Raw genomic sequence first — 27278 nt, 5'->3', positions numbered from 1 at the left:
CATACATAAACTTAATGCTTGCTGATTTATGCCAACTCTCACTTCACTAACACCTCCAATATAAACTTCTCATCCTCATGTTTAAATGTTTTCTTAATAGCTTTCTCCCTTCTAAGTGCAGACTTATTTTCAGATCTGGAAGGTGACTCCACATGTGCCCATTAGTTGCTATTTATCAAAGTAACTTAATAGTAATTCCACCCTGAGGTCCCCAACCAATCAAGGAGTGTAGGTGCATTCATTTTGTTAAAGTAATAATTAATAATTAAAGGAGCCATGGCATGGGCCAGCAAAGCTTGCCAGCATTTGGAAGTGTGATCTTTCCCTTGGGGACAATGCACCAAGATGATCTGGAGCCTCAAATGCAGGACAAGCGAGTAGTATTGCACTTTTAGATGCTAAGACCCACACTTTGACTTGCCCAACATGTCACTGTGCAGCATACTCCTCCAGGTCAACGCACTTTGCAGCTCTACTCATTCATACAAGGTACCTCACATTTACAACATTCAACCTTCACAATGACCCTGAACCTCTTGTCCTCTTGCAACCATGTTTCACAATGGTGCCCTTTCCTCCTTTCCACACAAGCCATTATGACCACTTGAACCTTTCTGCTCTGTTTCCTTCCAGGATTAAACAGCACACAAATTGGAGAGAGTGGGATGCCCATCAAAAAAGGCCCTACAGTGTTGACAGTAAATGGCGATTCATGTTCATTTGCTCCACTGGAAAGGAAGTCTTATTCCAAAAGCTCCAAATGTCAACAGCAGCCTGCCTTGAGAGATTAATCTTCCTGAGGCAAGGCGCTCAAAATACCAAGAAACTTAAGCATCTGTTTATAGGAGGTTCACTTCTTTCCAGCTGAATCTTAATCTCCATCTCCTCTGCCCTTTGGCAGGATGTCAAGTGGGAGATGGCAGGTTTGGCTTAATGTTATAACCTCTGCTCTTGTCCCTCAGTCAGAGTGGAGGCCAAAGCCAATTCTCATGTCATGATGAACAACATAGGCCACCACCAGAGGCAAGGCTAGGAAGGAGGACCTGTTTGGGGCAGGGGAAAACGACAGGAAATATGGTGGTAAATAAAAAGGAAAGCAGCAGGTTAGCATGTGTGCAGGACGGTTTAACTATATAGCAGACTATGAAAGAAGAAAAAAGGAAGGAAAACTCAGGAGATATTATTATTGGAGATGTTGGAATTCATAAAAAGGGCACAGAAAACTAGCACAAGGTCAATGAGTTAACAGCACAAATCATCACGAATGAATATAATTTCGTAGCCATTACAGAGACATAGATACAGGATGGTCACAACTGGGAGTTAAATATCCAGGGGTATCAGAGTATTCGGAAGACAGACAGAAAGGTAAGGGAAGTGGTGTAGCTCTGATATTCAAGGACGACATCAGGGTGATGCTGAGAGATGATATAGGTTATATGAAGATTAAGGTTGAATCCATTTGGGTGGGAATTAGGAATTCTAAGAAGAAAAAGTCACTGATAGGTGTAATCTATTGGCCACCAAATAATATCACATTGGGGTTGGCAATAAACAAAGAAATAACTAATGCTTGTCAAAATGGTATGGCTATTATCATGGGGGATTTTAATCTACATGTCGAAAGATAAAACCAGCTCGGTCAGGGTAGCCTTGAGGAGGAGTTCATTGAGTTTGTCCATGATAGTTTTCTTGAACAGTATGCAATGGAACTGATGAAGGAGCAAGCTATTTTAGATCTGGTCCTGTGTAATGAGACAGGAATAATGAATGATCTCATAATTAAGAATCCTCTGGGAAGGAGCGATTATAGTATGGTTGAAATTAAAATACAGATGGAGAGTGTGAAGAAAAAATCCAATACCAGGGTCCAATGCTTAAACAAGGGAGACTACAATAGGATGAGGGAGGACTTGGATAAAATAGACTGGAAACAAAGACTTTATGGTGGGACAGCTGATGAGCAGTGGAGGACTTTCAAAGCAATCTTTCAAAGTGCTCAGCAAAAGAATATTCCAGTGAAAAGGAAGGACTGTAAGAAAGGTGTAATCTGCCATTGGTTTCCAAGGAAATAAGGGAGGCCATCAAATTTAAAGAGAAAGCATACAAAATGGCCAAGATCAATGGAAAACTAGAAGAATGGGAAGGCTTTAAACTGGGTTAACAGAAAGCCACAAAAACATCTATAAAGAAAAGGAAGATAGAACATGAGAAAAAACTAGCACAGAATATAAAGACAAAAATTTCTATAAACATATAAAACGAAAAAGAGTAGCTAAAAAAAATGTTGGTCCTTTAGAGGATGAGAAAGGGCACTTAGTCATGGAATATGTGGAAATAGCTGAGGCAGTGAACAGGTATTTTGTGTCAGTATTCACAGTGGAGGACATGAATAACATGCAAGTAATTGGCAAAGAGACAAAGGTAGGTGAGGACCTGGAAACAATCATTATTACAGAAGGGCTAGTGTTGGGTAATCTAATGGAGCTAAGGATAGACAAGTCTCCTGGCCCGGATAGAATGCATCCCAGGGTACTAAAAGAGATGGCAGGAGAAATAGTATGTGCATTTGTGGTGATTTTCCAAACTTTGCTGGTCTATGTTTCCAGCAGATTGGAAAACAGCAAATGTGACACCAATGTTTAAAAAGGGAAGCAGTCAAAAGGTGGAGAATTATAGACCTGTTAACTTAACTTCTGCAGAGGGGAAGATGCTGGAGTCTATTATCAAGCAAGAAATAGCAACAACATAGGGAGGAATATTCCTAATTCCTCCTTACTCCTAATAGGAGGAATTGGGAATAAGGGATGGCGTCATTACAGGAGGCAGGGTGGGAGGAGGTGTAGTCCAGGTATGTGTGGGAGTTGTTGGGTTTGTAGTAGATATCTGTGGTTAGTCGGTCGCTGGAGATGGGGGTGGAGAGGTCCAGGAAGGGGAGGGAAATGTTCATGATGGTCCACGTGAATTTAAGGTCAGGGTGAAAAATGGTAGTGAAATTGATGAACTGTTCAAACTCCTCGTGGGAGCACCAAGTGGCATCGATACAGACATTGATGTAGTGGAGGAAAAGGTGGGGGGGGTGGTGTTCGGTGTAGCTGCGGAAGATGGACTGTTCCACGTACCTGACAAAGAGGCAGGCATAGCTAGGTCCCATGCAGGTGCCCAGGGCTACCCCGTTGGATTGGAGGAAGTGGGAGGATTGGAAGGAGATGTTTTTAAGGGTGAGGATCAGTTCAGCCAGGTAGATGAGGGTGTCAGTGGAAGAGTACTGTTTGGGACGGCGTGAGAGGATGAAACAGAAGGCTTGGAGGTATGATGGATGGATGTATACAGGGACTGGGTATCCATGGTGAAGATGAGGCATTGGGGGCCGGGGAAACAAAAGTCTTGGAGAAAATGAAGGGTGTGGGTGGTGTCCAGAATGTAGGTGGGAAGTTCCTGGATTAAGGGGAACAGGAGAGTGTCAAGGTAGGCAAAGATGAGTTCAGTGGTACAGAAGCAGGCTGAGACAATGGGTCTACCGAGCAAGTCAGGTTTGTAGATCTTCTGTAGGAGGTACAATTGGGTGGTCCGGGGTTCGCGGATGATGAGGTTGGAGGCTGTGGATGGGAGATCCCCAGAGGTGATGAGTTTGTGGATGGTCTGGGAGATGATGGTTTGGCGATGGGAGGTGAAGTTGTGGTCGAGGGACAGTAGGAGGAAGAGTCTGTGAGTTTGTGCCTGGCTTCAGCAGTGTAGAGGGGCAGGTCATGCTTAACTAATCTTTTGTAATTCAAGTAGAAATTATGAGCACAGTGGACAACAAGGACCCAGTAGATGTGGGGTACCTAGATTTCCAAAAGGCCTTCAACAAGGTGCCGCATAAGATGCTGCTGCCTAAGATAAAGATGCATGGCATTATGGGTAAACCATTAACGTGAATAGAGGATTGGTTGACTAACAGGAAGCAAAGAGTGGAGATAAATGAGTGCAATTCTGATTGGTAATTGGTAACTAGTGTTGTGCCTCAGGGATCAGTGTTGGGACTGCAATTATTCACAACTTATATGGATGATTTGGAGTTGGGGACCACGTGCAGTGTGTCAAAGTTTGCAGATGACACTGAGATGAGTGGCAGAGCAAAGTGTGCAGAGGACTGTGAAACCTTGAGAGGAACGTGGATAGTTTAAGTGAATAGGCAAAGGTCTGGCAGATGGAATACAATGTCAATAAATGTCAAGTTATCCATTTTGGTATGAGTAACAGTAAAAAGGACTATTACTTGAATGATAAAAAGTTGCAGCATGCTGCTTTACAGAGGGACCTGGGTGTCCTTGTGCATAAACCACAATAGGTTGGTCAGCAGGTACAACAGGTAATTAGGAAGGCAAGTGGAATTTTGTCCTTAATTGCTTAAGGGATTGAGTTTAAAAGCAGGAAGGTTATGTTGTAGCTGTACAGGGTGCTGATGAGGCCACACCTGGAATACTGTGTGCAGTTTTAATCTCCTTAATTGAGAAAGGATGTACTGGCACCTACAGTGGGTGCAGAGGAAGTTCACTAGGTTGATTCTGGAGTTGCAGGGTTGGCTTAGGAGGAGAGACTGAGTTGACGAGGATAAGATTCATTGGAATTTAGAAGAATGAGGGGTGATCTTAGAGAAACATATACAATTATGAAGGGAATAGATAAGATAGATGTGGAGAGGATGTTTCCACTGACAGGTGAAACTAGGACAAGAGGGCATAATCTCAAAATTAGGGGGAGCAGATTGAGGACAGAATTGAGAAGGAACTTTTTCACCCAAAGAGTTGTAAATCTATGGAATTCCCTGTCAGTGAAGTAGTTGAGGGAGAAAGTGAGCACTGCAGAAGTTGGAAATCAGAGTTGGAGTGTGGTGCTGGAAAAGCACAGCCAGTCAGGCAGCATCCGAGGAGCAGGAGAGTCGATGTTTTGAGCATAAGCTCTTCATCAGGAAAGTGGTTGACACTATTTCAGTGAATGTTTTTAAAGGTAAGATTGTTTTTTTTTTGAACAATGAAGAATTAAGGGTTATGGTGAGAGGGCCGGTAAGTGGAGTTGAGGACACAAAGAGATCAGCCACGATCTTATTGAATGGCGGAGCAGGCTTGAAGGGCCTTCCAAGTTGGCAGCCAACTGTCACAAAGTGATAGCACTGTCTTCGAGATGAAGTTCTTTTAAAAACAGTCTCACAATATCGTTGGAATTTTCCAGTGCAGTTGATCAAACTTCCCCACATTGTCAATTTCACTGAAGTAGCTTTTACTACTCACTCACCTCCTTGTGGTCGTGGTGAGTTGCTCACAGCTCAACAGTTAATGACTGGAAATTCCAAAGTTTAGGTTGAATCTTTCCAGGTGCTGAAGAAATGGGCACTAGTGAGGAAGTTGGGATTGGCAATGAGGAGCTTCTCCCTAAAGCACTTAAAGGACTACTTCCACACAAAGGCGGTGGATACAGGAACAGTTGTTAATTTTAAATTTGAGATAGATAAATTTTGTTGAGGAAAGATACTAAAGGATATGGACTAAAGGCATGATCTCATCAAACTGGCTCAGAGAGCTGAATGCCCTACTCCTATTCCTATGTTCCTATGAATTAATATATACAGTTAATATATACAGTTTCTCATTTTCCCACAGACTGGATAGAAACTAGATGGCGACCATTCTTGAAGTGGAAAACGGACTGATACCTAATGACTCTAGCTCACTGCTTGAAATCAGGCCTTCAACATGGATGTGAATCACCAACATCTCAGGGCACACTTCGTGGGCAGTGAGCACAGCAATGCTCCCATCAATGAATGCTGGCATCTGACATGCACCAGACTCAACAAACTCTCACAGCACATCTGTGTTCCATTTGCAAGATGCTTCTGCATGTCCACGATGCACTCTGGACCAAACTGGAACCTTTCATTTGAAATCAAGGAGACTTTGTGCAGGGAGAGGCACCCAGCTCACGGTCCCAACTTGTGAATCTCAGGAATCCTCTTTTGCTCACTTAGTGATCACTTGCTTTGTTCCTATTTGGAGGCTGAGAGCATTCTGCTTTACTTTAACTTTTTTCACTTTGCCCTCTCAGCCAGGACCTTTACTTACATTTCTTTATGTTTCTACCTTTATACTGCATGTCTGATTTACTTCTGTGTTTTAAAATGGAGCCAGACAGTGGTGACATTACACAACACTTTCCACTGTATTTGTAACAATCAATCAATCATGGTAATTCTGTCTTGACTTGCTTTTTATCATAAATGCCAAAGCCAGGCAGCTTGTCATTTCTGCCAGCAGTCATTAAGCAAAAGGGTGGACATGCTATTGTATGGTATCGTGCAACATCACTCTCACACCTGAACCATGTTCCAGCAGTTATATGGCAACACATTGAATGTGTACCAAGTTTAAGGAGAGTAGTCCTCAGTCAAGGGAGACACCCTTCAGTTAGGGGCATAGTCAGTCAAGGGCATCATCTATGATCAGTCAGTGACTTGGACACAGTCAGCTGCTTGGGACAGTCAGCTGCTTGGGACAGTCAGAGTCAGGAGGACTATCTCACAATAGTCCAGGTGTGAACCATGGTCAGTTCTTCAGGTCTAATCCAGAGAGCTGCAGTAAGCCAGTCAGGGCGCTGCACAAAGATCAGTCAGCAGCCATAAATATATCAGTTGTGGCTATCCAATGACATTGGTCAGGGGGAGTGGGGGGAAGGCCATGGTCAGTCCTGGGAGCTAGCTTAAATTTAACAGGGATCATCAGGGTAATCGCTGTGGTAGGGAAGTGTGGGGAGTCATTCTGAGGCAGCATGCTATAATGTGGAGGGCATAATAACAGAGGGAGGGGGAAACCTCAACATGTAAGTGAGGGGAGATGCTTGTGCATTGGAAAACATGAGATACTGTAGAATGGGGTTATCAACCTTTGCAACCACTTTGGCCTTGATGGACAAGGCAGCATGACGATTGGCATCAGGGGTAACAGTGAGTAATGAAGTTGTAAGTCAAATGGTGTATGGGAACACGTAAGGCTCAATACTGTTGGGCTTGAAAGAACATAGCAGGAAGAAAGGAACACGGAGGTATACATTGGCAGATTTAGCACTCTATCAAGTGCGACCTGTGTTACCTGCCATACCTAAAGAATTTGTAAATGTGCACTGCAAATGGAGAATGACTGAGGCCAGAGTGGGTAGTTTAAGGGTTTCTTTTGGTCTGAGCATGTGGATCCTACTTGTGAATGATATACATTTTATGAAGTTGCATGTGTGTACTGTAAGAGACTGAATGCTGTTCTGAACTGAGAACTTACATGCATCTGTGATATGACTAGATGGCAGTCCCAGAGTGTACTGGAAAATTGAAAATATGTAACATTTGGCTGTGAAATGATACTTCAGTTGGTTGCAATTTTGACAACAATTTGAATTTAACCAATCAATTTAAACTATGCCCCAGGTCACTAAAACCCAATCGAGTTTGAATTTATTGTCTTGCCTACATCAAACCAATGAGATGATTTGATGTTGGGGATATAAAAATGCAGGCATTTCAAAAATTGGAGACAGAGCAACTACCATCAACACAGATCCAATAATTTAGGAAACACTCTTTACCAAAAGTACCTTTTTCATAAACATATTCGCAATACAAAGAAAGAAGACAACCCAGGGAGATCTTCAGCCAGAAGAAGACAGGTATCGAACATGACAGCGGCTGAGTGGTTTTGAAATTAAGTTGATGTAATTTTAATAAGTGTCTTATTGGAACAGCCTATTGTTATAGTGTTGGAGGCAGATAATGAGCAGTAAAGAGAAAGGGGGGCTTAGAATTGTGAATAGTTGTTTAATGTTCACTTTTAGAGTTAAAGAATAAATTGATTTTATTTTCTTTAAGAAGTTGAATTTGGGAGTTCTCCATCACTCACATTTTAACAGATTACAAGGTGAGGTGAGCTTTTCTGGGTGTTTGGTTTAATTAACAGAAGAATTCACCGCCGTGTCATAACACATGGCATTTCAAGGGGCTATTAAATTAATCAGGGAGGTAAAAACAATGACTACAGATGCTGGAAACCAGATTCTGGATCAGTGGTGCTGGAAGAGCACAGCAATTCAGGCAGCATCTTAATCAGCCTCTTCCACAGTACAGGATGAAGTTATCTATAATCCTAGCATTTTGGATGTGAAATGTATGCATTACACAATTGCTCAGGGCAGAAATTCTGGTCACAAGCAATCTTGACCATGATCTTAGTTATTGCAGATTGAAGACGGTTGGTTTTGAAGACCTTGAAAGTGGTGCCTGATGGCCTCAAAGCACGAAGATACTTTAAGATCTCCTAGACTGGACAGGGGCATGGAGCTGATTTCCTCTCACTCTGAACTGTAAGTATTTGATGACATGCAATGATTTGATTTGATTTACTTCTTTACTGTCATGTGTATTTTATTACAAAATACAGTGAAAAGAGTTGTATGGTGTTGTCATTCTCTGCTGCCACCTTAAAACACAGAAAAATAAACCAAACAATAGGACATAAAGGCAGACAAATAAAGAATTACAGAAAAAGTGTTCAACTTTACAGTCCGTCTTGCTAAATGCTTTGCCATGTGTCATGGGCCAGGGGCCTGGTGGCCAGGCATGCCGCTGCTGGAACGAAAGTCACCCACACTTCGGCATGACGTTACCTCCATCAACACCCTCATCACTATGAATCCTCAATGGACCTTGCCAATACAGATGCCACCAATGCTATCAGGTGCCGTATTGGCCCAAACTCTGCCATTAGTCCATTGAGGCCCAGCTGTTGCCAATGCTGTCGGATCTTGGATTGGGCCCAAACTTGCCTCCGCCTCCATGGGTCTGGACTGGATGCAGTCGCTGCCAGGAACCAAAACCCACATCTGCCACAGCGGCCAAGATTCAGCACTAGGACCGACTTGTCTATGCAGCAGCTGCCAGAAACCCTAACTCATCTCTGACGCTGCTGCTGTCAGTGTGTGCTGGGCCCACTTGCTGATCACTATCAGTCTCCGCTGGGCCCACTTGCTGACCACCACCAATCTATACTGAGCCCACTTGCCAACCACCACCAGTCCATATTCAGCCCACTTGCCAACCACCACCAGTCTATGCTGGGCCCACTTGCCAACCACCATCAGTCTACACTGGGCCCACTTGCTGACCATCACCAGACTGTGCCAGACACACTTGCTATAGCCGATGCCAATGCCGTCACTGCGACCAAGCTCTTCAACACGAAGTAAAATAAAAGAGAAAGAAAATGAGAAAAGAGGGAAAAAAGAAAAAAAATGAAAAGGAAAGCGGGCTGTTGGAACGAGCCCCAGGCTGAGAAACACAACTCAACCACCGTCTTTACCAGATGCTGGTTAACGCGATTTCATTCTTGGGTGGTATGGGGGTGAGAGGAACAGATACAGTTACCCACATAGCACTTACAACCTCCTACTGTTCTCACTCGACATGACTTCTGCTACATTCAGTAGGATAAGATTCGTAAATCAAGTGTCCGTGCCGAAGCATTCCATGGCCTTCCTTGTCGGAGTGCTCCATTTCCCACAGTATGGGGGAATTACTCTAAACTCATATTTGTGTGTGATGTGAATGCTGACTGCTCTCATTACTCAGGATATGTGATTTTCCTTATGTTCCCCACATGGCTTCATTGCAAGCATGATCAATGGATTCAGTCATGGCAAATATTATTGTCACTGTTGTGGCAGCACAATAAAAGCACAGAGAAATGGAAGAGGAACCAACATAACAGATTGTCATCTCAGTGCTTGCATAGTGAAGGACAGTCCTGACCACCAGCATTTGACTGAGTGCATGGATGGGCTTTAAAGATAGTGTGAACACAGGAAGCACAGTCTATCCTGGCAGTGATGAGTATTTCTGCCTATGACAAATGGGGCACAATCAGAGTGTGGGGCTAAGGCAATGAGGCGAGTTTGGGAAGATAGCATAAAAAAACTTGCTAGGCCTTCATTAAACTTATAGAATTGATACAGCTGATTTCTGGTAAAATGAAGCCATTAGAATTAAAGCAGTTTATAACTGGCTGCTTAACAGCCCTCTACAAGTTTGTTAATTAGTGACAGACCTTTTGAGGGGCTCTGCTGCTTGGCTGACAGTCTGCACTGAATGAAGCAAGCATAATACATACTCTGCTTAGTGGTGTTCAAACAGCTCTGGAGTCTTATTTTAGATAGTAGGATCCTGAATTCATGAGGCTTCTGATTAAGTTGGTTGGCATCTCAGTTGTCCAACAGCAGAAACATGAAGTAGGATGTAAAAGCAACAGTAGGTCCAGTACTATCATTTTAATGTTAAAATTCACACCACAACAGGTTATAATCCAAAAGGTTTGTTTGGAAGCACAAGTTTTCGAAGCGTTGTTCCTTCATCAGTTAGCTGTGGTACAGGATCATAAGACACAGAATTTATAGCAAAAGATTACAGTGTCATGCAACTGAAATGATATATTGAACAAACCTAGCAATTTAGTTTTTTTTAATATATTATTCAGTTGCATTACTGTAATCTTTTGCTATAAATTCTGTGTCTTAAGATCCTGTCCCACAGCTACCTGATGAAGGAGCAGTAGTGCTTCCAAATAAACCTGTTGGACCATAACCTGGTGTTGTGTGTTGTGTGGTTTTTAACTTTGTCCACCCCAGTCCAACACATGCTCCTCCACATCATATCATTTTAATGCCAGTACTGTCTGCTTTGCACTGGAAGTGAACCTAAATTCCTGTTCTCCCCCAAACCCCACACTGGCTCCACCACCTTTTATAAGGTGGTGGTCTCTTGATTAAATAAGTACTTGATATAATTTTCCACCTGTTTACAAGAAGTTAACAAAATGGCTTCAGTGCATTTTTTAAAAATTACCAAACTTGTTGCTTTGCAAAATCCCTTCAAAAAGAATAAGGTACCTTTTTTGTGAGTTAAAGCATGTTGGATATTTCATTATTTTAAACCACATCTTTTCTGAATATAAAAGGAAAGACTTAAGTGAATTCAAGGAGTTAGGGCATTCCCTTGAATAACTTCCATTCTCCTGAGTGGAATTACATACATGATCAAATAGAAATCAAGTTCTTTGATGACTTGAGAGATGATTAGATTGCTTAGTCATAATGTTGGGTTTGCTCTACATTGTGCCAATAATTATAATATTTCAACTTTTCAATCCTGTGAGCCACATGAATGAACCCGAACTATTCAGAATAATATCTAATACTTCATAATTTGATTAAAATAAATAACAGATTTATAATCAATATACTATATATAGGATATGTTTCAGCAACACTATAAAAAATAAACAAACTGTGGAAATTACCCAAGAAATTTGATAATTAATGAAATAAAAACAAAGGCTGTTTTAGTTTTATTTGAAGTGCTCTTTTCTTCATTAAATGTGAAACCTGTTTACAGGATACTATTTCATTAGGAAATCTGATTACACAATCTCAAAATCAAGGCACAATGTTTGTTGGAAATAGGAAACAGATGGATTTGCTCTTCATGAGGAGTATTTGCATAAAGATCAATTTCTCCCTTATAACATTGAAGGAAAATACTAATTTTGACTCCTTTGTAGACAAACGGAAATTTGCAATTCAATTCATTAATGGTCAAAGTCCCTTTTCTGTTTTGAATTTTATCTGGGATCATTATTGAGAGTTGGGTGAAAGGAAGGGAGTGCATATTAAAGAATCATCTGACTATTCAACAATGTCAAATATTTTGAGCTTTCTGCATTTAACATAATGTTTATTTAAACATTTATTCTTCAATTTTTAGGAGTTTCTATTAAAAAATCAACAGCAGGATTGAATTTTAAAAAGTTTTAAATGTTGGTTCAAAAGTCTGTATTTCCATGTGGAAATAGATGCTGCATTTAATGAAACCCATTCTTGAACATGTTAATGTTATACACAAACCCTAAACATATGCCCTCGAGTTCTGGACTCCTTCACCCCAGTGAAAAGACTTTCTGTATTTATCCTACCTATGCCCCTCATGATTTTATAAACCTCTATAAGGTCACTCCTCAGCCTTCGACACTCCAGGGAAAACAACCCCATCCTATTCAGCCTTTCCCTGTAACTCAAATCCTCCAATCCTGGCAACATCCTCGTAAAACTTTTCTGAACCCTTTCAGGATGTTGTGAAACTTGAAAAGGTTCAGAAAAGATTTACAAGGATGTTGCGAGGGTTGGAGGATTTGAGCTTTAGGAAGACGTTGAATAGAATGGGGCTGTTTTCCCTGGAATGTCGAAGGCTGAGGGGTGACCTTATAGGGGTTTACAAAATCATGAGGGGCATGGATAGGGTAAACAGACAAAGTCCTTTTCCCAAGGGCGGGGCAGTCCAGAACTAGAGGGCATAAGTTTGAGGTGATAGGGGAAAAATATAAAAGGGACCTAAGGATCAATTCTTTCATGCACAGGGTTATGCATGTATGGAATGAACTGCTCGAAGAAGTGGTGGAGGCTGGTATAATTGCAACATTTAAAAGGCATCTGGATGTGTATATGAATGGGAAGGATTCAGAGGGATATGGGCCAAATCTGGCAAATGGGACTAGATTAGGTTGGGTATCTGGTCAGCATTGACGAGTTGGACTGAAGGATCTGTTTCTGTGCTGTACATCTCTATAACTCTGTGACTCAATAACAAATATTGCAGTTCTTATGTTGAATCTGCTCGCAGTATCACCTAAGCCACTTTAAAAATTAATTGATCTTCCACAGAGTCAGTGACTGAAAAAAAATTTAACATAATTTTGAAAAATTAAACAAAGTCTTATAAATCATGCACTATGGTATCCGTCATGTGCATTATACTTCCATTAGAACTTTCTAATATTTACTTTTGAATCCTCATTCTCCTTTTGATTTGAGATTCTTTCAATGAAAATGTGAAGGAGACTGAAAATGCCCAAAAATTCCAGCAACATCAGATTAGGTAGGTGGAAGTCAAAGGGTGTTTGTCAGCAATCCGAACTTGGATAACAGAAAGGCTGCTATCAATGAAAGGGAGCCAAGCAATTCCTTGATGGGCCAGAGGACTATACATGGTTGCTGGCCAAAATTTACCCCTCACAAAACTTCAAAATGATCATATAGCATTACTGCATGTGAAGTCTTTGCTGCACAAATTGTTAGTTGCGGTTCCTATGTTAGAATACAAACTTTGATAAAATAAATAGTTCTTGACTGCAAATTCCTTGTGATATTCTGAAAGGTGCTACATTTTCTTTAGCAAAACAATAAGCAAATGTGCATTTCAAAAGGACACAGAAGTGAGTGGCAAAGTTCAGTGGCACAAGATTAAACACAGATTAGCAAATAGGGGAACTGTAGAATCATGGAGAATGCAGCAAGAGTGAGCTAATATGGGGATCAAATGCAAATACAGTGAGTCCTATGGATTAGAAAACATAGTAGGATGCACTGAGAATCCAATTAGGTATGAGAAATAATGAGGTGGATTTTTTCCCCAATCTGGAGGAGAATGTGCTCCTGGCCTTCGAGCAATTCCTCTGGTGATGCTTAATTCATTTTGAGAATTAGGCTTCACTTAGACGGCTGGTGAGAATAGCAGCAAACAGAGTATAGCAAGTCAGCCAGTTGGCTTCAGGCCGCTGCAATACTAGGCCACCTAACTGGCCTTGGAAAGGAGGAAGGAGGTTTGTGGGAGAGATAATTGAGTGAGTGTGGGATGCAGCAGAAAAGGTTCAGGCTGTATATGTGTGTCAGCTATGCCTGGTCAAATCTATTCAACTGCTTTTACTTTAGTACAAAATATTTATTTTGATCCAATTGACCTCCAAAACCTATGACCGTGAGTAGAAATGTCCCTGGTTATATGGTATGGAAGATAAAACAAATTCCTCATCACCCATTCACTATTCAATCAGCTCCATGTCTTAAACTTAGATAAATATACTAATTAATGATGGTATTATAGGGTTAAGCAGCACTGGATGAATCTTGCCTAAATTGATGTCATTACTTTAACAACTTAGATATGAAATGACAAGACATTTGGAAATATTGTAATTAGGAATGTGAACTGCGTACATTGTTTAATAATTTTGTATTGGAAACATCTGAACAACTGTCACAGCCTGTTACTTCACTCACGAAGATGTCTGTGCACAGAAAGCTCAACATTAGATTATAATTACATAAGAAATCACAATAGATTAAAACCACAATTTTAACTGCTAAGAGGAAATAGCCAACATTTGCAGATTTGCAAATTTCAGCATACTCTGAGTTTGTTCTGAGTCATCTAGTGTTGTCAAATACAGATAAACATTTTGGTTTTTTTGCCTTGATTTGGTAACAAACTTGAATTTGATGTAAACTATGTCAACATTATTTCAATTATAAACAAGGTAATATTCTTTATCGTAACTACACCAGATAATAAACATAGAGCATCGAACATGGAACAATACAGTGCAGAACAGGCCCTTTGGTCCTCGATGTTGCGCTGACCTGTGAACTATTCTAAGCTCATCCCCCTACACTATCCCATCATCATCCATGTGCTTATCCAAGGTAACATGGTACAATCTATAAAGAAAGGTGGAAATTATTCGTCATTATATTTGATGAATTGATTAGTGAACTTCATCTCATCCCCATGTACAAATAGTATTTTTAGCTGTTCATAAACAGAAATGGAGAGCGACAAATGGATCTTGATCATTTGGATCAATAGGCTGAGGAGTGGTAGTTGGAGTTTAATTTAGATAAATATGAGGCATTTCATTTTGGTAAAATAAACAAGGGAAGGACTTATACGGTTAACGGTAGGGCCCTGGGTAGTATTGGCGAACAGAGAAACCTATGGGTTCAAGTGCATAGTTCTTTAAAAGTTGTGTCATAGGGTGGTTAAGAAGGCATTTAGCACATTTGTCTTCATTGCTCAGACCATTGATTCCAGGAGTGGGGCATCATGTTGAGGTTGTACAAGATGTTGGTGAGGCCAGTTTTGGGGAACTGTGCATAATTCTGGTCACCTTGCTATAGGAAGGATATTATTAAATTGGAGAGGGTTCAGAAAAGATTTACTAGGATGTTGCTGGGACTCGAGGGTTTGAGTTATAAGGACAGAGTGGATAGATTGGGCTTTTTTTTAATGGAGAGTAGGAGGTTAAAGGGTGACTTTCTAGAGCAGAGATGGGGAACCATTTCATGTTGGAAGGCCGCATTATGTTAGTTGTAATCTAATAAGGCCGCAACCAAGAAACTTCAAAATTCTTCAAAATTCACATTTTTTATATTGTGGCGGTCAGTCTGTGAGGATTATTTCGTTGAATTTTCTTTTACTCTCTGGCATTTTAAATACATTCATTTTAAGATTAAAATAAAAATAATAAAGGATGAAAAAGAACATATTAATAAAAAATAAAAGATTTGTTCCGCAAAATTTGGATTCATTCAAAAGGCCACACACAATGGCCTAGAAGGTCACATGTAGCCTTAAGGCTGCAGGTTCCCCACCCCTGGTCTAGAGGTTTGTAAAATCATGAGGGGCATAGCTAAGGTGCATAACAAAGGTCTTTGCCCTAGTGTGGGATAGTTGAAAACTAAGGGGTACATTTTTAAGATGAGAGAAGAAAGAGTAAAAAGGGACCAGAGAGGCAACTTTTTCACACAGAGGGTGGTTCATCCAGGGTTGGAGAATTTGAGCTATAGGGAGAGGCTGAACAGGTTGGGGCTGTTTTCCCCAGAGAGTCGGAGGCTGAGGGGTGACCTTATAGAGGTTTACAAAATCATGAGGGGCATGGATAGGATAAATAGATAAAGTCTTTTCCCTGGGGTGGGGGAGTCCAGAACTAGAGGGCATAGGTTTAGGGTGAGAGGGGAAAGATATAAAAGAGACCTCAGGGGCAACTTTTTCACACAGAGGGTGGTACGTGTATGGGATGAGCTGCCAGAGGAAATGGTACAACATTTAAAAGGCATTTGGATGGATACATGAATAGGAAGGGTTTGGAAGAATATGGGCTGGGTGCTGCAGGTAGATTGGGTTGGGCTATCTGATTGGCAACGACGAGTTGGACTGAAGGGTCTGTTTCCATGCTGTACATCTCTATGACTCTATGACTCGATATGTGGAATGAAATTCCAGAGGAAGTGTAAGTCGCAGGTACAGTTACAATATTTAAAAGGCATTTGGACAGGTACATAAATAGGAATGATTTAGAGGGATATGGGCCAAATGCAGGCAAGTGGGACTAGTTTAATTCGGTAAACTTGATCAGAATGGATGAGTAGAACTGAAGGGTCTGTTTCTGTGCTGTATGATTCTATGATTCTATAACTGGTGGACACTGCGACACTGTATAAATTGAAGGAGGCGATGGATAGATTTTTAATTTGTAATGGATTGAAGAGTTCTGGATAGTGGGAGGGAAAGTGGAGTTGAGGGCCAGATGAGATCAGCCATGATTATATTCAATAGTGGAGCACATTCAAGGGCCTGAATTGTTTACTCTTGCCCCTAATTCTTATGTTCTTAACACATGTGCTTGCTAGGAATAGAATGGCAATGATGGTAATTTTTAAAAAATTCAACAGTTGGAGCCATGTTAGCCTTTTGTTTGATAGCCAAGTTTTCTGTCTGACTCAGGCTGCAGCCTCATAACATTCTAATTGAATAATATTAAGGATTCTAATAGCATATAACAGAAAACTGAGAAAAGCGCATGTTATCACTTTTCATGATTTTGAGCTGCTTGAAGCCATCCTGTTGCCCTCATCACCCATTTTCAATAAGCAGTTGGTCAGCAGGATAAAAACAAAATCCTAGATTTCAAATAGCCCACCCTCAAACTAATGACGTTGTTGAATTTGAGTCGTTTCCAGTCTCTCACTAATCAGCTCCTGGTTAATTTAATTTTAAATGTCAGACTAACAAACATATACAGAATTGTTCATGAAGTTGTTTCAACTCAAAGGTTCACTCTGTGTAGTTAGTACTCTGTGGTGAAGACTTACCTCGTCATAATTTTCAGAAACCAAAATAAATCCATTGTTATCTATGAGGTAACAATTTATTATCTGGAAATATAAAATATTCAAGTAATTAAATTGTTGCTCAAATAAACACATTGTTGCAAAAAGGCATTCTTGTATCAGGTTATCAATATGTTGCAATACAATTTGTCATGTAATTGATAAATGTAGGATAAAGATGTGATACTTTCCAGGATAACATGTGTATAATGTAATTCACAAAAAAATGGTGCAAGTCCATAACCTAGAAATTGGATTTTGCCTGAGTTGATCTAATTAATTGTATGCTGCACACATTTAATAGTCAGCTGCAGGTCCATGGTAAATTGGTGTGCAGATATCATTAGGTAAACACTGCTGTACTAAAAACCAGCAAGATTGGTACTGTATAATCCGATTTCTAGGCCCATATATTTTAATAATAGGTTGGTGAAATATACTTACCTCATCATCACAGTTTATTGTGCATTTTCCATCAAGAGACGCACACTGTAAGAGATAGTAATATTGTAAACAACATGAACAAAGACAGAGTATCTGCAAAAGTCCCCACAAAAAAAGTACCAAATGCTATATAATTGCATCATTAATTGGGGGGGAGGGGAGGGGAGGTGTGTGAAGGTGGGCCAGCTGTTCAGATTAGAGTTGGGCCTAACTAGGTTTTTAGTTGGTGGAGGTGTCCCACAAAATCCACCCCAATTTTTCGATACAAACACATTTCCTCAGGATTGAGGTAATTTTGTTATATTGAGACCAGTGTCAGTACTTCATGAGTGGGTTGTTGTAGATGGTTCCATCTTAAAATTAAGCTTTCTGGAATTTGTTAAGGCTATATAACCTAGGAGAACCAAATAAGTATTGCTCTTCCCATCTGACAGCTTCACAAAATCTCAGCAAGCTTGGTTTTAGTTTGTAGTCAATTGTATCAGGCCACTTTGCATACATTTTACTACAATACAAAAGTAGTTTAATTTTGCATTTTGACATTAATGTTTTTCCAATCCAAACTAATTCACAGCATGTGAACGGCTTTGAGATACTATGGAGATTGTTAAGGTACAACACAAACATATGTCTTTCATTAATGTAACAAAACATTGTTGAGTAAAGAATGAGTTCCTATGCAGCACATTTTCTGCTATCAGGAAGCATTTACTTATACCACCATTCCCTGTACAATTCCAACAATACAGACTTGAATTGGTGTTCTGACACTTTTATTAACAGGTTTATGCGCTCCATTTAAAAAATGTCAGATGTAACCCATAGACTGCTGCCAAGTCCAGGAAAATGATTATCACTTTGGACCAGATGGTTCTGCAATGCTCTGGTTCATGCATTTTCATACTGACAAAATGACTAATATTTCAGTAATAAAACTACTCAAATGTCAGGAGCAGCTTCATTGGAATAATATAGACATACATTTCATGACTTCTTGCTAGCTTTCTCTTTCCTCTCTCGCTAGGCGACCAGACAGTCTCTGGTATGTTTTCAAGTGGGCATAATTTATGTTTGAGGCTGAACAGGGATTGTCAGCAAGATATTTCTATCTTACAGTTTGATTCCATATTGATGAACACAGATATTTACTGTAAGAAAGTTGGGATGGTGATGGTGTTGCTCCTATAAATCAGGAAAGGAGTTCAGGTCTGCATCCAATTGTATAAGTTCTACTGTTGTCCTGGCTGAGGTCAGCTTAATCTGTACAGAGTTGGAGTTGAACCTGAGAACTCCCTGACCTGTGTTTCTCCATTACTCACTGAATAAATTAGACAAGTGGTATGAAATAATCTCAAACTAAAATAAAATAAAAAATATTTAAATAAAAATAAAATGTTTCAACTATTTAATTCAATGTGCCTTGGTATTTTGTTTCTCTTCCAATTTTTTTCATTCCCAGCCTCCGTAACTTAGCTACTCAGTTCTAAAAATAAAATATTTTGCTTTTTTCAGTCCAATCCATTTTAAAATATTTTCTTTTATATAAAATGAAAAATTAAACTTCCATTCACTTTCTTCATACTTTTCATTGAAATAAACTTGAAAAATTAGGGCATGAAAGACCAAGGGTTTTCCCCAGTCCTGCAGTGGTTACTCTGGAAGTATAGAAATTTGGAATGCAATGTGCAATCTGACACACTGACAAGTTCCCACCTTTTTGCGGTTTTGCAGAGACGAGCCTTTAACGGCAATGGTTAATCACCTGGCAGTGACAGTAAGGCAGTTGAAGTATTTAAAGATGGCAATTAGTCCTTATTCTGATACAGCAATTTAACGAATGGAACTCTCGCACCCTACAAATCAAGAGCCTGGCAGTATCTCAGAGGCAGTTTCAAGTTGAGAGGGTGGAACACCATCATTGATTTTTCAGATTCATTTGTAAAGAGGTAGAGAGGTTATATGCAGCACATCTGCAAGCATTTGGAGCAGTTTCCTCTGTGTACAATGATCCTAGCCACTATTTACATATCATATAGAAGTTCTGAGGTTACTGTCAGTGATTCTATGATCTTTCAGAGATTGCCATGTTGAGGTTACCCGATCACTGAATCAATTCTCATATTGTTAGTTTCACTTTAAAAAGCCTTTAAGAAGTTGTATCCTGTTGAATAAAGTGCATCTGATAAGCTAATGTATCTATAATCACAATTACTAGCAAACATCCTCATAGACTCTGGAAAGCAAATTTAATCTTTCTGGAATGTCAAATGTCTGCGTTGTGATAAAGCTCCAGGTATTTTTGATATTTTAAAAGTTTGAACAATATTTTTGATTCTGTACTCATCCAATCATAAACATTTAGTTTGTTATCAGAATATTTAAATTTTAAAGTGAAGAATGATCAGTACTACTCACTTTCTGGTTTTCTGTCTTTGAGAATGCTTCAATGTTATTGGCTGCTTACCTTGATTCCTGACATCACTATTACTGGACATCTGGATATTTTCTTAACTTATTATCAGATATAAGCTGCCACTGGGAAAAGGTAAATTCATGCCACCAAGATTGCTATACCTTATAGGAGGCTATTTTTGAAGTCAAAGGCATTTTGTTTTGCCACTGACTGCAAAATCCAGCCTAATGTTTAACTGTCTGTGAAATGTTTGGTCTCTGTGAGGGTTCTTCAGAAAGACTAATTGTTTAGCTTGCTTGATGAAATCACTATTGCTGGATACTGGAGATCCTCTTGATTGGATGCCGAAACAAAATTAGCAACAAGCAAGGTAAAATCCATGCAGCAGATATTATTAGAGCTTTGTTAATCGCTTTATTGAAGTTTATGGCTAGGGCTGTAATTTTATTACTGACTGCAAAATCTGAGCCATTTCGTACATCATATCCTAATGTATGCTCTATTCAATTTATTGTGCAAATTCTACTATTTCAGTTCTCACAGCACTAAATTTGTGTTTTTCTTTTGAGAACATATGTTACATATTATTTAAAATAAAAATATTTTATACTTGTTATGCCACATGTCATGATGCACATGTAGAGGTTAATTTGAATAGCTTGATTTAAAGTACTAAGTCGCACAGAATTTTGTGGAAATTACAAAGCCTTTATTATTAACATGTGCAATAAATGTAAACTGATTTTAGTCAACATGTAATAAACAAATAATATAAAAATACAGAGTTAATTGAAAGCTAGTCAAAATCTATTACGGCAAAATTGGGAACATGAATGCTGATATAATAAGTAACTCACCTGTCGGCTTGCAGTCCAGAATTTCTTCTGGAAAAACTCCAATTTCATCTGAATACCTACAGCTGGTAAAAAGCAGAAGAATAAAGCTGAACTAGCTGATTTAATACAAATAATAATACAGTCATGAATGCATCTGTCAATAATTGATGTGCATTGTTCAAATTTCAAAGGTATAATTAATATTTATATTAATACTTTGTGACTGCCTGAATTTCTAGGCATCTCAAACCTGGAATGATTTCAATGGTGTACAGCTATTGTGTTCCACAACTGCCTGAGGACTGAACAAAATTTGTACAGGTCTTCTTTATAATAAAGTTGTTGAGCTCGAGATGCCCATAAGTCTTCAAACAACATTTTTCTGAAGGCCCTTACTAATTTTCTTTCATGTCAGAACCACACTTGCATTGGCTCTTAAAGTGACTAAGTGGAAAAAGGGGAGCAAACAGGATCCCAAATGATTTTTGAGAGTCAGAAGGAGCATTTTTATTCTAATTTGACTTGACTTCATTGAACAGTGTTTGGTATTCCCATCAGAAACTGTAGGTATCAGTCACAACTGGCACATCACAAGATCTAATAAAGTTTAATAAATTTACCAGTTCAGTGGCAATGAGTGCAGGGGCCTCATTTTCATACTGAAATAAACCCCACGCCATTTCAGTTGGCCACTGCTCTGGCCTACAATAAAAAATTGGCTCTGACCATTGTAGTAGTGTTGCATTGTCCACACATATTGGTCACGTATCTTTGCATTGCTAAATTGATTGTGGGCCAATAACTTTAAATTGAGCCATCAATATGTACTTTGTAATGATCTCTGAATCCAGGGAAAGATTTTGGAAACACATAGCTTTTTCACAACCTAACCTTGTAAAAATTAGTAAGGACTTTCAGAAAAGCATGTTGAGTCTCTCAAAATCAATGTACCCTCACAGTTCCTTTAATAAATAAACAATCAATACAGAACTGAACCCTTTTTACTTCTTGAAGTATCGTCCTATTCCCTTCCTGTAAAGGTCCATTCAAAGTGGAGTACAGAATGCAGCGGTATCATCGTCTCTCTCAGATCTTGTCCAAGCATATTCTTCATGTGTGACCAATCAGAATATCTGATATCAGGTATCAGAATATATACTTAATTATGAGAATCTATCATCAAGGGGAAAAAGTTCCTGGTGATTCACTGAGCTGCAATAACTGATATTAATAATAAATACATTGACTAATGTATTTTTAATGCAACACCTAATTTATTTGTTGTGCTTTATTATTAAACAGCTCCAAAATCTGAATATTTTTCTTGGTAAATCTATGCATGTAAATAAAGGCATCCCTTCTAACTCATTCGTATTGTTCATTAGGGAGTTCTATGGATCATGTAAAAAGATTGTTTTATCCACATCTGCCTCCAATTCAACATATCATTAATATGAGTTCTCAGGGATGCTTAGTGTGTTAAGAATTGTAAGGATAGATTGTCTACTGTGGTGAAAGTTCAACATGATTGTGAATAATGAATGAACATACTGTAATATATATTGTCTAAATATGAAAGGTTTCATAATTAAGTCCAACTGAGAAACATTTTGCCTGCACTACTGTCAGCCTTGATGCAAAAGTATTTGTCTTTTAGAAAGTGATTGTATAAAACCATTCAACCAATCACTATCAGAATAATAGAAAATTCTGGCATTCCCAGAAGGATTAGACAAAAGGTTACACACTTATTATGTACATGATGCAGCAACAAATGCTCTAAAGTCTATCAAAACATCATGTTGGCACACATGTCCTATCAATCTTTATCTATTACAAACTTACATACCCAATTCATAATGGAAATTGCTAATATAAATTTGTTACAATGCAATTACGACATTTCATTAGCGATGGCATTGCATCACCTTCCCTGGTGTATGCATGTTCCAATATATGGGGAAGTAGCCCAAACATTGTTAATTCTGTATACTATAGGGGTAATTTCCCAATCTTGATTGCATCTTGCCCACCAGAATGTGTGTTGGAAATTTACATGTGTACATGGCACATAATGTTTGTATCACTTAACTGCTATGCTTGCCCAAACATTTGATTATTTATTCAAAATACATGAGCCACTGTACAAAGCTAGAAAATTACTCCTTAGATCTCTTAAAAATCGTGTGAAAACAAAATATATTGCATTTTAAAGTAACATACCACATTAGGCTAGAACTTGCCACTGAAAGCATGACTTGATGAGGGCTTAATGTATTTGCATGACATCCCAAGAACAATGCTTAAAAGGCAGCATTACCATTTTATGTATGTGGGTTAATACCAGCATGAAAATAGTGATGACTCTAAGATATGACCTACAAAATTGGCAATGTTTGTGGAGTTTGTTTATGTATGAAGCCATACAGTTCTCTGTTATGGCTCTCAAGATAAATGCCAAACCTCAGGGATATAATATGTGTCATTAATGACAGGAGTTTTCATTTGAACACCTTTGATCATATCTATGCTGTGGAATTGGAATGTCAACTACCCCTTCGGTAGTTGGATGTGTGACTAGATCTAACACTACTCCCCAAAATACTGGCAACAGCTTCTATTAACACCATTCAATCAGCACTATTACACTTATGCAGGCTATGTTTTTACAAGCTTTTCATTTCCTCAATATTTCTTATGGAATATACTGCGAAAAGACTGAAAAGTTCAGAGAGAATATATAAGCAGCATGAGGGCAGAACAAATGGAATCCATAGAGGATTTTCAATTCTGGGAAAAATATACAACAGAAATGCCAAACATACTAGGAAGGAAGGGCTGAATATTCAGAGTGACAGAAGAGAAATATATAATCCAAACTGTAACGTAAGTCACAATGAACAATAAGGGCAAATGTTTGAGATTATTGCAAACAAGCTGCATTGAAAATTAATAGTAAGCATTGTAAATAATTTAAGTAAATTTAGAAATAAGATTATACAGAGGTTTTAATGACCACGTGATTTTAAAAAAGCACTTTATAGAAGTACATTTTGAAGGATTGTCATTCCTGTAGGATAGGAAATGAGGAAGCTCACTTGTTCACAAAAACAATTTCACAAACAATAGTGTCATAATGATCGGATAATCTAATTTTTTCAGCAACATTGACTGAGAGTTAGATATTGGCCAGGACACAGGAAATCTGCCGTGTCCTACTCTGAAAAGTACAATGAAATATTTTACATCCACTTGAAGTGACGTTCGGGATTCTGATTTAACATTTGATGTGAAGAATGCCACCACCTGTAGTGTAGGACACTCTTAGTTCTGAAGTGTCAGCAGAGATTAACTGCTCAAGTTCTTGAAGTGGAGCTTGACCTCATCAACTTCAGATGCAAGGATGTCACCACCGAGCCACAGCTGGAACTGACCATAACTTACATTACTCAGTAGTTATTTCGTTCCTGGAGAAGATCACACAAAACCAATCTACCTTAACACCATGGCATTTGGAATTTAGGATAGTTGAAAGAGTCCAGCATACAGCAGGCTACAGAACAGAGTTCCTTTGCAATAATGCTCTGGACTGTGAGGTTGTTGCTGTTCTGTTACTTCTTTACTTAGTAAAATTCTCTTACTTTATGATCAACAAGTAATACAGAATTGGCTCTGGTCAGTAAGGAAAGGTTATTAGAAAGTGCTGTGGCTAGTGGTGTTGGTTAAATAAGCTGCTGATTAAAAATGATTTCTCACTGCTGTCACTTAAATCCACTGCAGAAGTAAAGTTATTGCACTTACAAAAAGCTGAAATTGATAAGTAGATAACATGGTTCATAAGTTACGAATTAGAGGTTTATCAGATGCAAGAGGTAACTGAAACATTAGAGAACTTGCTTGTTTCAATTATTTTAATGGAAATAAAAATCAGGCGAATTTTGTAAAGACCAGACCATCCAGTCTGCTAGTTCCTCATCCAAGAGGTGAAGATGAAATTCTTAGACAAGAATATTATATTGCATTGAATGGTTCACTGGGGAAATTCATGTAACTATATCCTAATGTGCACTCATTAAAATAAGAAATTAGCTCTCATTAATGTTTTGAGTGGTATTCAAGTTAGAGTTACAAATGTGTTTCAACTGTTGACGTCTCTCCCTCAAGTACACCCAAAGGAACTACAACACACTACTTCATAGGCAGTGTATTTATATTAATCTGAATAAACAGTGTTGTTTTAAAAATTCCGACAAATCACATGCTGGTTGTTTTTGTGCTTGTACAATGAAATCAAATCTAAAGCATTTGCTGACAGATATTTCTAGCATTGAATTCCTGGATGCCTAACCCATGTGCAGGTTTCCAGTTATAGTGAGGACATGAGATGGGCAGCTGCAAACTAGAGAAAGCAACTGACATATAAGAAGGCTGGAGCCTGGCTTTGCTGAAAACAGCAATGCAGCTTCGACGACAGCTGACAAAGAATAAAATAATGAGCTGCCACCAAGGAATTGTTAAAGATCAGGGAAAGTGCCCTTCTGCTTAGAGTGGGTGATAAATCAATACATTGAAACTTGGAAGCAGCATTTCAGTATTAAAAATGAAATGAAATATACCAATGTAGATTTGTGCTTGGATTTATGTTCTGTAATACATGAAATCTCAGAAAAGTGTCTTTTTAATATTAATTCATTTATAATGCTCAGGTATCCAAAAACAATAGCCACCATTGTAGATCGCAGAAACAGACAGCAATACAACAGGGAGAGAGGGAGTGGGGCAGTGATGTGGATGACATCAGGTCAGTGTAGTGATTGTAACGAACCTCATTGAATCTGAGTTCGCTGATTGGTCTGATCAGGGAGCCCTGGCTGGCAGAAATAAACAGGAGGGTCAGAGTTTCTGTTCTCTCTGAGAGCTGACATCAAGTACTATACATGTGTAAATAAGGGGTGATGGGATACCAGCTTTTGTGGAGTTTTTCAGTGGCGATGAGAGAAAAGAAATATTCCTGAAGAAATTTGCTCACAACAGTAGGCTTTGAGTTGGGGTAAATATTTCTGGCATCATACCATTATTTGGGAAGCTTGACTCACTTGATCCTGCTGTCGAAGACTGGGCCCAGTATGTGGAAAGAATGCAATTTCTTTTCTAGACAACTGACATTAACGCAGGTGAAAAGTAATGACTAAATATTCTGACAGCTTGGGGACCCACAGCTTTTTTGGTTATTAAGAGCCTAATGTTTCCTGAGGCACCAGATACTAAAACCTTCCAAGAGTTGGTGGATTTAGTCAAGGAAATATTACAACTCCAAGTTTCCTCTAATTCTGAGACTCTATCGGTTTTACTCAGCAATTCAAGAACCAGAGGAATCCACGATGGGATTTTTGATGAGATTAAGATGACTGGTAGAGGCAAGTGACTTTGGTGTAACCCTTAATGAGGTGCTGACAGACCATTTGATATATGGGATTAATGATGTAACCATGCAAAAGACCTATTCACTGAAGCCAGGCATTACAACTGGCTTGGTCATTACAAAATGCAGCAAGTGGAGCTTATGAATTACAGGGTTTGCTGATGGAAGTAGACACCCTCGCTAGGTCAACTGAACTTGGAAGACACCACTTGAGAGTGAAGGCAATTGCAAAGCCTTACTCAGGATATATCCTGAACAGAGGTACCCTAGGTCAACCCACTAAAACAAAGCCAAGCTTTGGCCAAACGGTTAATAGTATCTTCGGGATCTAGCCCAGCAAGCCATTGTAGTTGTGGACCCGAGACATTAAAAGAGACCCACTAGGCCTGAATTGAAGAGAACTCATAGGCCAGTATCCAGGAGAGTGCACAGACTAAACAGCCCACCTACATTTGGCTTGGTACAGTTTAATTGCTTGGCAACATCCAAGTCAGAATCAATCAAAATAAACATCTAGTTAAATGGTCATCTGGTTTTGATGGAGATTGATACCACACGGCTGTATCAGTGATCACAGAGCCAGTCTTTAAAAAAAATCGCTCTGAACTCCAAGCCTTAAGTTTGCCTAAGACCTCAGCTAGACTGAGAACCTATACTGGGGAGCCTTTATAGATTTAGGTTCTGGTATCATTTCAGAAGCAGTTGTTTCAGTTACCACTGATTGTAGTAAAAGGCAGAGGTTCAATCTCCAGCATCTGCAGTGCTCACTTTCTCCCTGTTATCGTTTCAAACTCACTGGACACCCTTGTGGTCATTGTGGACAAAATCAGACTGTGGATGCAAAAAGATCCTGGCAAAACTAAAACAGCTGGTGGTGATGGGAAAAGCAAAAGGACCACCATAACCAGAACTGAAACTTTCTGGAGCCGGTGAGACCAGACCACTGTAGAGGATGGCATTTTTTACAGGAGCAAGAGTGGTTGTCCCGAGCAAAGATCGCTAAACTCCACCAGAGTCATCGAAAATGAAGATGTTGGCAAGACATTATGTCTGGTGTCCAGGATTGGATGCTCACATAGCTGCATTGGTG

The 27278-nt window shown here is 39.2% G+C and overlaps 1 protein-coding gene across 1 annotated transcript in view; it reads right to left on the bottom strand.

Moving 5' to 3' along the window:
* The window catches only part of cacna2d3a (calcium channel, voltage-dependent, alpha 2/delta subunit 3a), a 645952-nt gene that overhangs the window by 140901 nt on the left and 477773 nt on the right, over positions 1-27278 (bottom strand). Inside the window, exons 27-29 of the mRNA XM_043708636.1 lie at positions 20788-20849; positions 17518-17562; positions 17056-17118 (exon numbers count right to left, since the gene is read on the bottom strand). Coding sequence (XP_043564571.1) covers positions 17056-17118; positions 17518-17562; positions 20788-20849 — 170 coding nt within the window. The remainder of the gene's footprint in view (positions 1-17055; positions 17119-17517; positions 17563-20787; positions 20850-27278) is intronic.

The sequence above is a fragment of the Chiloscyllium plagiosum genome, chromosome 18 (assembly GCF_004010195.1).
Source record: "Chiloscyllium plagiosum isolate BGI_BamShark_2017 chromosome 18, ASM401019v2, whole genome shotgun sequence".
NCBI lineage: Eukaryota > Metazoa > Chordata > Chondrichthyes > Orectolobiformes > Hemiscylliidae > Chiloscyllium > Chiloscyllium plagiosum.
The sequence above is the reverse complement of the archived record's forward strand: the minus strand, read 5'-3'. Positions and strand labels throughout refer to the sequence as shown.